This window comes from Poecilia formosa, unplaced genomic scaffold, assembly GCF_000485575.1.
Source record: "Poecilia formosa unplaced genomic scaffold, Poecilia_formosa-5.1.2 Scaffold134, whole genome shotgun sequence".
Taxonomy (NCBI): Eukaryota; Metazoa; Chordata; class Actinopteri; order Cyprinodontiformes; family Poeciliidae; genus Poecilia; species Poecilia formosa.
The window spans coordinates 770,957-784,881 of NW_006800073.1; the positions used below are offsets into that span (position 1 = coordinate 770,957).

The following is a 13,925-nucleotide window of genomic DNA, read 5'->3' on the forward strand; positions in this document are numbered from 1 at the left end:
GCTCACTTGCTGTTTGTGGGGATGAAAACCGGAGCTCGACATTTAGCTGCAGGGGTGATGGAGGTGGAAGGTTGGGAAACGGTGACAGGAAGTGGCATGAGGTAGATGGTTTCTGTTCTCTGCTCTGGGTCGGGAGAGAACAAGCAGGAAAATGTGAGACGATCTCTGGAAGAACGAGAAGAAGAAGAGCAGGAGTAGAGAGCCATGCTGCTCCTCTGAATCCCTGTGTTGGAAACGGAGAGGAATAATTTCCCTTCTGGCTCTGGGTCACATATTAGCTCCTCCTCCTGCAGGTCATTATATTTTTATTGGAGCTGAAACAATTAATCGGAATAGTCACAATAAATCGATTACTGAGACTTAATTATTCAGAGCAGTAATAAAGGCAAAACTATAAAATATATATACAAGTTTCAAAGCTAAAAACATCGAAATATATTTCAGCCAAAACTCCTGAAGTGGTAATACTTTCGCTTCATTTGCTTCATGTTCACTAACGAATGTTAATGCATTTTAGGCAATAAAATGTTTATTTTCTTATTTAAAGAGGGAATTTTATTACTTGTTTATTTGTGTCTTTAAATTAACTAATTTAGTGTAAAAAAGGCTTACGTGCTTAAATTAAAAATTTTAATAATGTTTCATTTTTGATCTGAGTGTCGGAATAGATTTTCAGTTGCTAAACAAATCATGTTGTCATGTCTTTGTCTCTTATCATCTCTCCTCTCCCTGAATTCCCGCAGCATAATACTGCCACCCAGGGCCGCAGATAAGTTCTTTCTGATGTATGCAGGCAGTTTTCAATGCACAGAATGCCGTCAAATACAGAAAATGTTAACTAGAAATAATTATTCTGCATATTTTGCACTTTTTATGCCGCTGCAGTCGCTCTCAGACCGGACTGGCCCAAATCAATGCAAATTAAACGGCTGATTAGGGCGCCACACCACCAGGGGTCCCCCAAGAGCAACAAGCTAGCCTTGTAAAATATTTATATCTAAAATAACATTGAATAATACAAACTAAGTGCAAAAGCGATTTATATATTATTTTTTTATAAATGTTATAGAAATAATACATAGTAAATATAGTAAATAATTATTGTAATTATTTACAATAATTTAGTGTTACTTTAAAATTGTTCACTTAAACACCACTCTGCATTTCAAAATATAATTCTTTCTTTTAAGTCTGTTGCCATAGTAACCAACAGCTACAGCAGCACTGCTATGATGTAAGCTAACGATAAATGAAGCTAATTATGATAGCAGCCATAGAGTAGCTTAGGAACGATGAAGCATCTGGTGTTGACATGTTGGGGCCCCCAGGTGAAAATCTGCTCAGGGCCCCAGAAATGCCTGGACCGGCCCTGCACTCAGATGAAAATGTTTTAACTTATGTAGCTAAATTGCTTAATTCATAACAACATAACGCGACAAGACGTCCTTCAGTGCCATTCTTCATTCCTGCTGCCCCTTTCTGTCCATACTTGTGCCTCCGTTGTCCCTCGTTTTCCTCCGGGCTTGTGGAGGGGGGGAAGCCCGAGGCGACAGAAGCTGTTGCGTGGTAAACACGACGAGGGGCAGAAAAAACAAAACAGAAAATCAGGGAATAAAGGGACAGAATGCAGCGGAGAGCTACGCTGTGCCGACCGCACGCCGCTCGTGGCGAACGTGCGTCTGTGTCACGTAGGAGTGAGAATGAGCAAGAAATGAGGCCAGAGCAGATAAATAAACAAATATTCATGAGACGTCGCCTCCCTCACCGGCTGACACGACAGGAAGAGAAGAATAAAGAGAAATCCAAAGTTGATCCGTCTGGATGGTGGTTCTCCGGGACAGAGCAGCGGTTCTGATTCGGAGCTCAGCTGGGCAGGATTATCTGGGTCAAAGATGATTTCTGCTCCAGTTTCACCTTTCGGAGACCAAACAGCCTCTGACCCGAACAAGCAGAGAGTCGGCCTGCTGTCCGCTGAGGCCTGCGCCACCCGAACACTCGGACCAGAACCCCAGATTAAAAACAAATCCACACTCACTTCCGGAGTTTGGTAGAAAATACTCATAGCTTTATTTTGAAAATTTATTTTTATTACGCTGTACTTTTTACTTTTACTTAAGTCATTTTCTGGCGACTCTGGTATGGGAAACGTGGGCAACCGCCCAGGGCGACATCTTGTGTGGAGCGGCATCAGTAAAAATGATTTCTATGGGTCCAATTATGTAGAATTTCATCACAAAGTATCCATTTGTGATAAATATCGACAAACTTCATGCAAAAATATGTTTTCCTCGGTGGCCATCTTGATTTTTTTTTTATCTGCTAATTGTATTTTTTCTTTTCAAATGCAGCGTTCTGGTAACATCTGTGCCAAGTTACGTTTTATATCCACATGTGGAAGATTTAGCTGAAATATTCAATTATTTTCTTTACTACTTAGGTCTGCAGTTAGTCGATATTCCCCCCATAATCAACTGATGGATTGATCAGATATCTAGGGGATTTTTAAAGCTTTGGATATTGTAAAACTTCAACCTGCTCCAAGTTTTTCCATTTGAAAGTTAATCTGAATCCACCAAACGAGCATCAAACAGCGCAGTGTAATTATGACAGCGAGTGAAGAAAACACCCAGGAACAGCGAGGATGGATGAGGAAGTGAGAGTTCGTCCTCTGAGAGGAAGCAGCTGCTGGATCAGCACATCGCTAATAGTTCAGGCTGCTTCAAAAACCTTCCAGTAAAAATCCCAAGGAGTGTTTTCCACATCCCAACAACAGCTGCAGCAGCAAAGATTGTTTTCCAAACGCGAAGGCGAGAAAAAAATCTCCGTGGTACGGTGCATGCTGGGTGAAAACCGAGCTCAAATGTTTCAGGATCCAAGAACGACAGGCGTCGTTTGAACATGTCAAGATCTGCTGTTTTTTCTTCCCCAGTGGAATCACAAAGAATTTTCAGCAACACAAAGGCTGCAGGGTTTCTGCAAAACACAGAGGCGTTCAAGATAACAGCGGCCTGACATCACTCAGCAGATCAGTCAGCGATCTGGAGGAAACGTGTTCCTGTAATGCAAATAATTACAAGGAGACGCAACAGAGGCCAGCTAATGCGACGGCATGCTGGGGTAATCCAAGAAAAAAGGAGCAAAACTGAGAAATGTTTGGATTAATCTAAAAAAAACTTAAAAATCTCCAAGTTTGAAAAGTTTAAAATTAACTTGGAAAAAAGCTCAGAATTTTTAGATTAACTTCAGAGAATTTCTAGAATAAAATGAAAATTTCTGAGCTTGAAAAGTCAAAAGTTAGCTTGAAAAAAAAATCAGATTAATCTCAATGATGTCCTAGAAAAAAAAAGAACATTTCTGACTTCAAAAAATTCAAAATACGAAAAAAAAAAAACAGGAATTTTGAGCTTAATTGGAGAAATTTTCTAGAAGTTTCTGTTTAAAAAGTTGAAGAAATTGCTTGAAAAATATCGAAATTCTGAGATTAATCTCGAATTATTATTTTGTGTTTATTCTCATATTACGAGCTTACAGTGTCGAGCATCTTTGAGCGTCCTAATAAAACGCCACATGAATCTGATATTTCATTTCATTTTGACTTTTTTCTCCTGTAACTTTATTCTTATTTTACGTTGTTATTGTAATATTACGACTTTATTATTTCGATGGTATTTTCGTAATTCAATGACTTTATTCTCGTATTATTGTTTCTAGTATATCCCTCTGTCTGCATTGCATTTAGATAAAATTTTAATTTTATTGCGCCACACTTTGTGCCCTGAAGGGAAAAAAGAAAACACGCCTCTGCTCTCATCATGGCTGCCTTGTGACCGGAGGTGCGGTTTCCATGGCAACCAGGGACTAAGCCATGCGCTAAAGTGTCGGCCATTCTCAAATTAAGGACACCTTCACAGGGCGTAAAGCACAAGAAGGCAGCAGAAGTTTGCATTAACCTCGGCAGGAAGCTGCCGGAGGACGCCGGGTCGATAAATCACTCATTCCCCGGCGGCGAGCGGCCGCTGCGGTTCTCAGTCTCCCGGGAAAAGAAATAAACAACTTTCATGTCTGACAACTTAATTTTACATGATGCGATGAGCAGAATGACCGGGCCACGAAACAGAAACTGGTGTCGTCAAATCAGCATCAAGGCGACATGACGGTGATAAACCGCAGCTGTATGGCAAGCCGTTTTATCATAAAATACAAAAAATGCATTTTGACTATCCCGAATGGTAATTTAAGATTTCTGCATTCACATTCTGACTAGTAATAATTCAAAAATATCTTTAATTTCATTTTAATGACTCAAAATTCCTTTGAAGAAGTTGTACATAACGTCAACGGATTCCTAATGACAAAGACATGTGGAACATTATTATACGCTAAGAAAATAAAAAGTTAATTACAAGAAGTCAGTATAATGAGAATAAAGACATAAAATGGGAAAAAAGTCACAATATAAATATTCTCGTTTTACAAATTTATTCTCATTTTATGGACTTTATTCTCATAATTGTACTTCTGATTTTTTCTCAGTATGTGTCTAATAATGACTGGTCAAAATAACATTATGTATCTGAATTAAGATGCGTGTACGCCCCTTCTGCTGCCACTGAGCTGTCCAAACCACTGCCTGCAGAATTTTGGTTTCCTTGCCCAAAATTGTCAGAAAATATTACAACGTAGAAAAATGGAAGACGAAGACGATGCAAAACTTTGTAAACCTGGAGACCGCTTCAGAAATCTGGCGAATAATTTCATATTTTTCTGACAAACATGATGCACTTTGAAAATATTTACAAAAACCTTTTTTCTATTTTTTTATTGTCTTATTGAAATACAAAAGGTTCTACATAAATCTGTGACGTTTTGACTAAATAAATCAAAATATTTATTTAACATATCAAAAATGCAATTTTGACTCCCCAGAATGTTATTTTAAGAAATCTGAAATAGAAAAGCTGCCATTAAAAATAATGGGAACTTTACTCAGACTTCCTCTAAATATAGTTTTAGAGGAAATCTGAGTAGTCAAAATTAGTTTTGCCTTATTATTTGCTTTCAAGACATCTGCAATTTAACTTGAACAGTCTAATCTATTTATGTATCTAAAATACATTTAAGACCTTTTTTTTAGAATTATGACTAGTCAGAATGAAAAGCAATATCTTAAATTGACCTTATAACTAGTCATGATTTAATTGCAGATTAATTGAATTAAAGCTTCCATTAAACTTAATGGTGTCATTTATACCAGTCAGAATGTAATTAATTAGAGTTAGCTATTTGTTTTAGTCAAAATATAATTAGTTATTTTAATTTTATAGTATGTCTAATAGTCATAAACCAATTTCAGAAATCTGGATTGGAAGTGTGTCGAAGCAGATTTTATGATAAGACGGCTTGGCGTAGTGATGGTGACTGCTAGGTGACACAGTGGCACAGAAAACACTCCTGCACGTCTCAGAGTCACAGCAGCCGTCATGTGAGAAGAGAAGCTGCAACATTTGGCTTCCAACGCGCTTCCTGATGGGGCTGTGAAAAATAATAGCAATAACGACGCATATAAATTACAGACGGTTTGATGCTCTTGGCCCCAGCAATGTGGAGAAAATTAGCGCCGGTGCCTCAACACATGCATCATTGACACCATATGTATCAATAATGCATTAAGCTCTGCTATTGCTTCACTGCTATTTTTAAAGAGGAAGGAGGGTGGGGGGGTGTCGAAAAAGAAATTAAGTTGTGCAGGGCTTACAGAGGGCTGGTAGAGCCGAGGTTAACATGTGTGCAGAGCGGCCCTCAGGGACCAACACGGCGCTGGGTTTGTGGCGCTGCTGACCAGAGCGAGCCTGGAGGAACGCAACCACATCTCAGATTACCTCACCGACCGTAAGGGAGCAGCTTCAGATCATTTTCATACACAAGGTTATGACTAACAACAGGGTCAACACCAGTGGTGAGCCTGCTAGCTAAAACGTTAGCTGCTAACTCCAAAGCAACAACCATAAACACTAGTTTTGCTAACACTAAAAAGCTAATCACTAACATTAGTTCAGCTAATGCTAAAGCAATAACCATAAGCATGTGTTCTTCTAAAACCAAGCTGCAAATGAGAAACATTAGTTCTGCTAATGCTAAAGTGCTAACCATAAACATTTACTCTGCTAGCGCTGAAGCAGTACTTATAAACTTTAGTTCCACTAATGCTGTGGTTATAATCATAAACATTAGTTCTGCTAGTGGTAAAGTACTAATAGTGAACATTAATTATGCTAATGCTAAAGTGCTATTCATAAACAGTAGCATTGCTAACACTAAATTGCTAATCATGAACATTAATTCTGCTAATACTGAAGCATTAATAATAAACATTCATTATGACATTGCCAAAGCACTAATTATAAATATACTTCTGCTGAAGCTACACCACTAACCATAAACAGCTCTGCAAACGTTAAACACTATAATTAGCAGAAGCTAATGCTAAAACGCTAACTTCAATTCAAATTATATCTACCCTCAAAAGACTAAAACAAATTGCCGGGTTTTCATGAAGCAAATTTATTTTCATAATTCCAATTTGTGCAATTTTATGGTCAGTGTAAACACAGCTAATGCTAATTCCATATTTCACTTTCTCCGCTGCCATCGCTAAAACTACAGGCAGACTAAAATTTTAAATCAGCGCAGAAAGCTGACATCAAAACTGGTGTTCACTGATTGGTTGAAATTCTGCCAGAGAAATCAAGCTGAATGGGGGAAATCCCAGACGGTGCAGCAGGGAGATGAGAATCAAAGACAATTGCATTGGAAGGCAACGACTTAGCTAGGAAGACGCTGACTGCTCATTTGTGCTCCACAGAAACCCGATAAATATTCCTCAAATAAGAGTAGCTCTACTTCAACATAATTTTACTGAAGTAAAACTAAAAAGTATCTGTCCAAGAAATTACTCAAGTAATGGTAAAAAAGTATTTGGTAAAAAGTACAGATTAACTGATCACATGATCAATCATTTAATGTTTAAAAAATTACATCAACAGACAGACCAAAATATAAAGTTAAGTGGACATTTTGGTATTTTAAGGAACAAAATGCCAATAATTTATATAAGCAACAAAAAAAAAAAAAAAAAACAGGCCAAAAAAAATTCCAAAAAACCTGTTTTTCCTTTCCAAAAAAAAAACCTCTAAACTGCAAGTGTGTGTCTGTCTGGTGAATTTTGATTAAAACATGTCTGTTTTTCATTCAAACGGTAGAAAATCCAGAAATTTTACTTAAGAGTAGAAATACTTCATAATAAAATGACTCAAGTAAAAGTAAAAAGTAAATATTTTTCCAGAAGTTACTCAGCTGAACGTAACTGAGTAAATGTAACTAGTTATTATCCGACTCTGTGCAGAGGCAGAGCAGGAGGAGCAGCTTAAGCAGTGGAAAAATATCCTGTCCTTACTTAAAGTGTCAGTGAGAGGATCATAAAAATTAGCCCGAAGCAGAGAGAGCGAGCTGGGATCTAAAATGGAGGTCTCAGTGCCCCTCCTCCCTTACAGGCCACCTGAAACCTCAAACGCAGCATCTTTACGCCGTAAACACCTCTAATCGTTCAGATTCCTCCGCCTCACACAGCAGCACAACAGGTTTGTTTTCATTCCTGCAACAAACACCTAAATCCTGGCGATTCTCCGCCTCTTCCCTGAACGCGCGGCCCTTCCTGCACGGCAAACACAGCATTTCCATTAGATTGTTTGGAGCGTGTTCGCTGCTCCGTGACTCAGACACTGCAGCAATGTGACTGCGTGTCTCCAGCCTCAATAACACAGCCTCTGGTTTGTGCCACTTCAGAGGCGCCTGAGGGGGCTGCCCGCCGCTTACAGACGCCATCAGCTACTGCAGCTGCCGGGGCGCGAGTCCACGGCCCAAACCGCGTTTTTAGCCTGTGATGCGCACAAATACTGACAGAAAGCTACACACGTATCCTTCCCCAGGAGCGTGCCCGCCTGATAATTTCTGTTATTTGCACACACAGTTAGATGAATATGGAAATAACTTTGGGGGGGGGGGGGGGCTTGTATCCCCTGTGCTGGGAGAAGGAAATGCTAATGGCTTGTGCAGAGAATGAGTGTTAATCACAAGTGTAAGGTGCATAAATTTGTTTAGCAATGGAGCGGGGAACATGCAAATTAAAATGTTTTGAAGTGGGGTTGTGCGGAGAGTTTAGGAGTAGACAGCATCTCACCTGCACTCACTCAGGAGTTGTAGAGTTGGGTACATTTACTTGAGGAAAGTTTTGAAAAAAAGAAGTTACTTTTAGGAGTACTTTTACTACGTTGTACTTTTTACTTTTACTTGAATGGTTTTATTATGAAGTATTTCTACTCTTGAGTAAAATTTCTGGATTTTGTATCCACTTTTATAACCAAAAATTCACCAGACACAGACGCACAGACCTGCAGATTCTGTTAAAGTTTCACATCGAAAGAAACTGATATGGATTTTCTTTTTCTTTTGCCTTCATTTGCCATTTTATAATTATGTTAATTATAGGATTTATTTTCAAAATTTTTACATAACTATATTTTGGATGTAATTTTTAAATACGAAATGATTGATAATTAGTTACTCAGTACTTGAGTGGACTTTTAACAAAATGCTTTTTTACTTTTACTTGAGTAAAAATATGTTTAAATAGTGCTACTCTTACTTGAGTGCTATATTTGGGTTCTCTTCCCACACGAGAAGAAACTTAGATATTTATTCTGTACCCAGAATGCATTGCTGTAGTTCTACAGTAAATAGTGTAAAAATCTGTTAATGTTCTGCTACATTTAGCAACTCTCAACAACGATAAAACTGAAACCATGATTTCCAAAGAATCACTTCCTGAAGTGCAACCGCACAGGTAGGTGTGTAATAACTCATTTGATCCTGTAGTGGGCGACAAAAGTGACATTGACACAAGATGGGTGTCACCACAGCTGAGTTTGGCATTTTAGCATCGGCTTTTGCTAAAAACCATGGCTTTATAAAGCACTTAAGCTAGTGGAAATAATGTTTAGCAGTGCTTTAGCATTAGCTTGTTCTAAAGTTAATATAGTGCTTAAGCTAGTGAAACCAATGCTTATGATTAATGTCATAGGATTAGCTACTGCTACTTACCATATTGGTATTGTGCTATAGCATTAGCTAAACTAATATTTATGATTAGTGCTTTAGCATTAGCTTCTGCTAAATACCATGTTGGTACGGCTCTTTAGCAGAACTAATATTTATGACTTGTGCTTTAGGGTTAGCCCAGCTAGCTTTGTACCACTGTAACCTTAAGCATTTATGAAAATAAATGTGATGCTCAAGTGACAAAAAGTAAAGATTTAGAAGATGATATTCGCAAGATTTCTTTGTCTGAACTGAACTTGTCTTCAGATTTTAGTCCATTCAGTTTTTCCACCTGGGTGTGACTTTAAGGCAGCTAATGCAGTATTGTGGCTACATCTTCAAGTAAATGTACGAGAGTTAGCGGCTTGCTAAAATATATTGGTGTGAAATGGGAATGGTTTAAAAAACATGAAGTTCTGAACTGTCTGCTCTCATCTGCTTAGCATTCAAAACCCAAATCAAGACGCTGTGATAAGGGGCTGTCGCAGCAGCAACAGTTGCCAGGGAAACCTGATGGCAGGATGAGGAGGAAGAGAGGGAGGAAGAGGAAGAGCGGAGGGTGTTTAGCATGAGGACATGGCTCTAATGCTGAGGTTGATTTGCTGCCGCTGTAGGAACACGGGCCGGCTCTGCGAGACGCAGCGCCTTTCAGAGGATCCGACAAACAAGTGGGTGAACGGGGGGCAGACGCCGGTTGGCGCATTAGTGCGTTGTCACGGCAACGAGGCGTTGACATAGCAGAGTCACGCTCTGAGCACTACGGTCAGCGATGACATTCACAAATGTACACGGCGAGCCTTTTTTTTTTCCTGTCCCTCTGTGCAGAAACTAAATGTAAACAGAAAAAAACTAAATAAAAAAATAACCACATTCGCTACAGGGATACAAACAGTGATACAACGATTAGAGCTGATCAGAGGGTGACGAAAAATAAAAAATAACTAAAGGAAACAGCCACCGAATTTTCACAAACTTCAACTGCCTTTTTTTTATGTGCCAAGTTTTTTTAATTTTTCAAAGTGACCTCTGCTAACAGAACATCTTTCAGCGTATTCAGCTAATAATAATAATAACAATATTACAATAAAGATAACACGTGATTTAAAAAATAAAATCAAACTAGATAAAAACCAAAAATGAAAAACACTGATAATAATTCTGTTTCATTTTTTTTTAAAAGAGATCTATAAGATTCTATATTTTTTTTCATTTAGTTGTCCTTTTTCTTTAGAAAAAAATTCACCCTCCATTGAATTCTGCACTAAATGCATCTCAGCCTCCAGCAGACCAGCGTCTCTTACCTTTTTAAAAAAATGTCCGTCCATTTTCGCCCCCTGCTGCCATCAAATCCACTCTGCAAAAAGGTGCAGTCTTCGTCCGTAATGTCAGACAGCATGAGGGTCCCATCGGACGGGGTCAACCGGGGTCAACCGGGGTCGAGGAAGCCATTTTACGAGCCGGGTCAATTCCTGCTGATGAGTTCGCTTAAATCTGCCCAATGAGATCAGCGTCATGTACGAATGAAAAACGTCTTTTCTCGGCCATCTGTGCAGTAACAATAATACTCACGTGAGCAATAATGATAGCACAGTAACATTAATGTCATTAGCATGTCAAATTATTCCAATGTTTCATCATTTTAAATGCATTGATGACAAATAAAGCTAAATTTGTTATCATTATTACCGTCAGGATTATCATTAGTGCCACCATATTCGATGCGTTTGTGGTTTTGCAGCAGACAGCAGAACATTTCCGTTCTCAAAGACCCTGTTTCTGTAGGCAGGAGGGAAAACGGCTACGAAAAAAAGTCAACACCAAAATAATTTCTGTTTTTTTTTGTTTTTGCCAGGTTTGCGTTGTAACTCCGCTGTTTCATGTTTATCCAGAGGAAGAGCAGTTCGGAAAAGTAGTAACCAGGGGTTGGTCTACTAAAACGACAGGGCATGTTTTTAAAACTTTTTTTTTTTAAATATATATATTCTTCAGTCGTCGTAGTGGTCACTCATTTGCTTGATAAAGATTTTTCATAATTTATTTATTTATTTGAATGAAAATATATTTACGGTATATATAATATGTATCTTCAGTTTTTTTTTTCATATCTCCTTAATCTTGTCCTTCATTCCTTCGTGATATTTCCCCTCTCCCAAAGAAGACAGTAACCAGTAAGGTGTAAAATTGAAAAGCCGTGATAAAGCGAAGAGCAAAACCACTTCTTGTTCCTCCGATATTCCAAGCGGCCTTGCTGCTCTGCTCTCATGTCGCCTCTTCTGAAAACCTGGGACCGCCCGCTCGCACAAATCATTGTTTGTTCCCTGGCTTTGCCAAACACTAATCTGACAACGTGTTCAATGGCCATTATCACGTCTCCCTCCAAATATATACACTGAATGCATCTGGAAATGTACGAAGCAATCTGTATACATCCTTGAAGGGCTCGCCGCACGCGTGCATTGTTCACATCTGTCCGCTGAGAGAAAAGGCTTGATCTCGAGCTTTGGCAAAGACCGTATCACGCTGCACACAATGAGTAATTCTGACATTTGGGACTGTGCAAATGCTGTTTAAGGGACTGGTCTACTGTCTCCTTTTGTCTTACTATCTGTTAACAAAGGGCCACCACAAAATAAAGGTTATGTAGAGCCTTTCTAAAGATTGTCCCTAAGGACATTGGGCTACAATCACTCTCAAATGGTCTCTCTTTAACATCTACTCTGTCTTACCTCAAACCTTTTTAGATTTGAGTCTCTTGCACATTTTCCTTTGAGCCACTCTTAAAAAGCAGCGGCTCATTCTGGCCTTTTCCCATCAGGCCTTTCAGAGAGCTGTGTAGACCCAGCTGAGGCAGGGCTACGGTGGAGGGCAGGGTGCCACAAGTGGACGTCCCCCCACCGGTGCTGGATGGGACCTGGGAGCAGGATATGCTCTGCGACTGAGAGCACGGCGAGGGGTTGTTGTTGTTGTTGAGGCCCACTCCTGACCCTGTGCCCATTCCCAGGCCCATCATGTTGCTGTTGAAGTGATGTGTTTTGTAGTAGTGGTTGAGGTGATCCGACCGTGCCAGGTTGGGTAGGTTCACAATCTCCGGGTGGTGCAACCGAAGGCTCTGGCTCCCGCCTATTCCACCGCCCGCGCTCTGTGTCACAGTGGATCCTCCGGAGATACCGCTGCCCCGGCCACTTGCCCCGGGTCCCAGCTCGTCCTCCACGTTGATGATCTCAATGGCGCGAGCAGGGCCGTGGTGTTTGTGCAGCTGATGCTGCTTCCTCAGCTTGTAGAACACCACCAGCATCACTGCTGCCATGAAGGTGATGGCTACAAAGCAGCCAATGATGATCTTGGTGGTCTTCATCACATCGTCCAGGCCAGAGAATCCCGGCTCCGTGAACGGCACAGTGAACGTGGGTTGAGTTGTCCGGGGAGAGGAGGACGACCAGCCGCCAGCCAGAGAGGAGGCGGTGGTAGGAACCACTTCTGGCAACAGGTCCGAAGGAATGGGAATGCTGGCCTCGTCAATGGAAACCTGTGCATAATCATTAGCTCCTCCGTTATCTGTTTCCACAGTAACGGTGGTGAAATAGGTGTAGTTGACACTGGCATCAGCAGCAGACACGTTGAGAACGGCGGTAGCTGTGGTGTTTCCAGCAGCGTTGGTGACCATGCAGGTGTACTGGCCCGTATCCCTCAGGGTGACGTTTGTGAAGTTCAGTGTGCCGTCGTGAAGAACGGATATCCGCACCCGATAAGACCCATGGGTCATCAGTGTGCCGTTAGGCGTAATCCAGTTAACTGACGTTGTGGAGGTACTTGTGCGACACTTCAGCTCAGCAGCCATCCCTTCGGTGACATTGAGGTCGGTAGGGGGCTCTACAATGACAGGAGCAAAGCAGGTGAAGTGGCTCTGGTCAAGTTCCCCAATGTACTTGCCCTTGAGTAGTGGAGGAGCATGGCATCGGGCACAGCAGGTGGTGTTGCTGGGCACCGTCTCCTTCAACCACCAACTAAGCCAAAGTACATCACAGTTGCAGGCCCAGGGATTATGATTGAGGTGCACCCTCTCCAGCTGGTGAAGGGGTGTGAAAAGATCATGAGGCAGGGAGCGCAGTGAGTTATGGGACAGATTAAGCTCCTCCAGGTTTTTCAGGTCGTCGAAGGCATTGCGCTCAATGGCGGAAACCTGCGAGTGCATAAGCCACAGCTTCCGAAGAGACACCAGACCCTGGAAGGATCCCGGGCGAATAATATCCAGACGGTTCCCCGACAACTCCAGCTCTTCCAAACGCACAAGAGGCGTCAGCTTAGGAATGTCTTTGAGCCCACACATGCCCAGATTCAGGTACCGTAGATTGACGAGGCCCACGAAGGCTGCATCCGAGATGTATTCCAACTTTTTGAGCTCCCCCAGGTCCAAGCGACGCAGGGAGGGCACTCGGTTGAAGGCATAGCTCGGGAGGGTCTCAATGGGGTTGTTGCGCAGCCACAGCTCCCGCAGCTTGCTGAGGTAATCAAAGGCCTGTGTTGGCACCAACGTGAGGCGGTTGTCAAAGAGCTCCAGCGTGTTGAGGTTAGGGAGGCCATTGAATGCCCCGATTTCAATCTGGCGTATCTGATTCTTGGATAGCTGGAGGATTTCAAGGTGCCTCAGCTGCTTGAAGGTGTCGGATTTGATGACCTGGAGGGACAGAAGAAATGAGAATTACTGAAAATATGACGACATGTAATTTACAAAAATAGTTATTAAAATAAGTTTAAGACCCTTCAACAGATGG

The 13,925-nt window shown here is 41.1% G+C and overlaps 1 protein-coding gene across 4 annotated transcripts in view; it reads right to left on the reverse strand.

Annotated features, from left to right (window-relative positions):
• Nucleotides 1-10,985: 10,985 nt before the first annotated feature.
• The window catches only part of lrrc4ba (leucine rich repeat containing 4Ba), a 70,102-nt gene continuing 67,162 nt past the window's right edge, over nucleotides 10,986-13,925 (reverse strand). For all 4 annotated transcript variants that reach the window (XM_016676460.1, XM_007562141.2, XM_016676459.1 and 1 more), the window contains one exon: nucleotides 10,986-13,828. In XM_016676460.1, coding sequence (XP_016531946.1) covers nucleotides 11,891-13,828 — 1,938 coding nt within the window. In that variant the 3' untranslated portion in view covers nucleotides 10,986-11,890. The remainder of the gene's footprint in view (nucleotides 13,829-13,925) is intronic.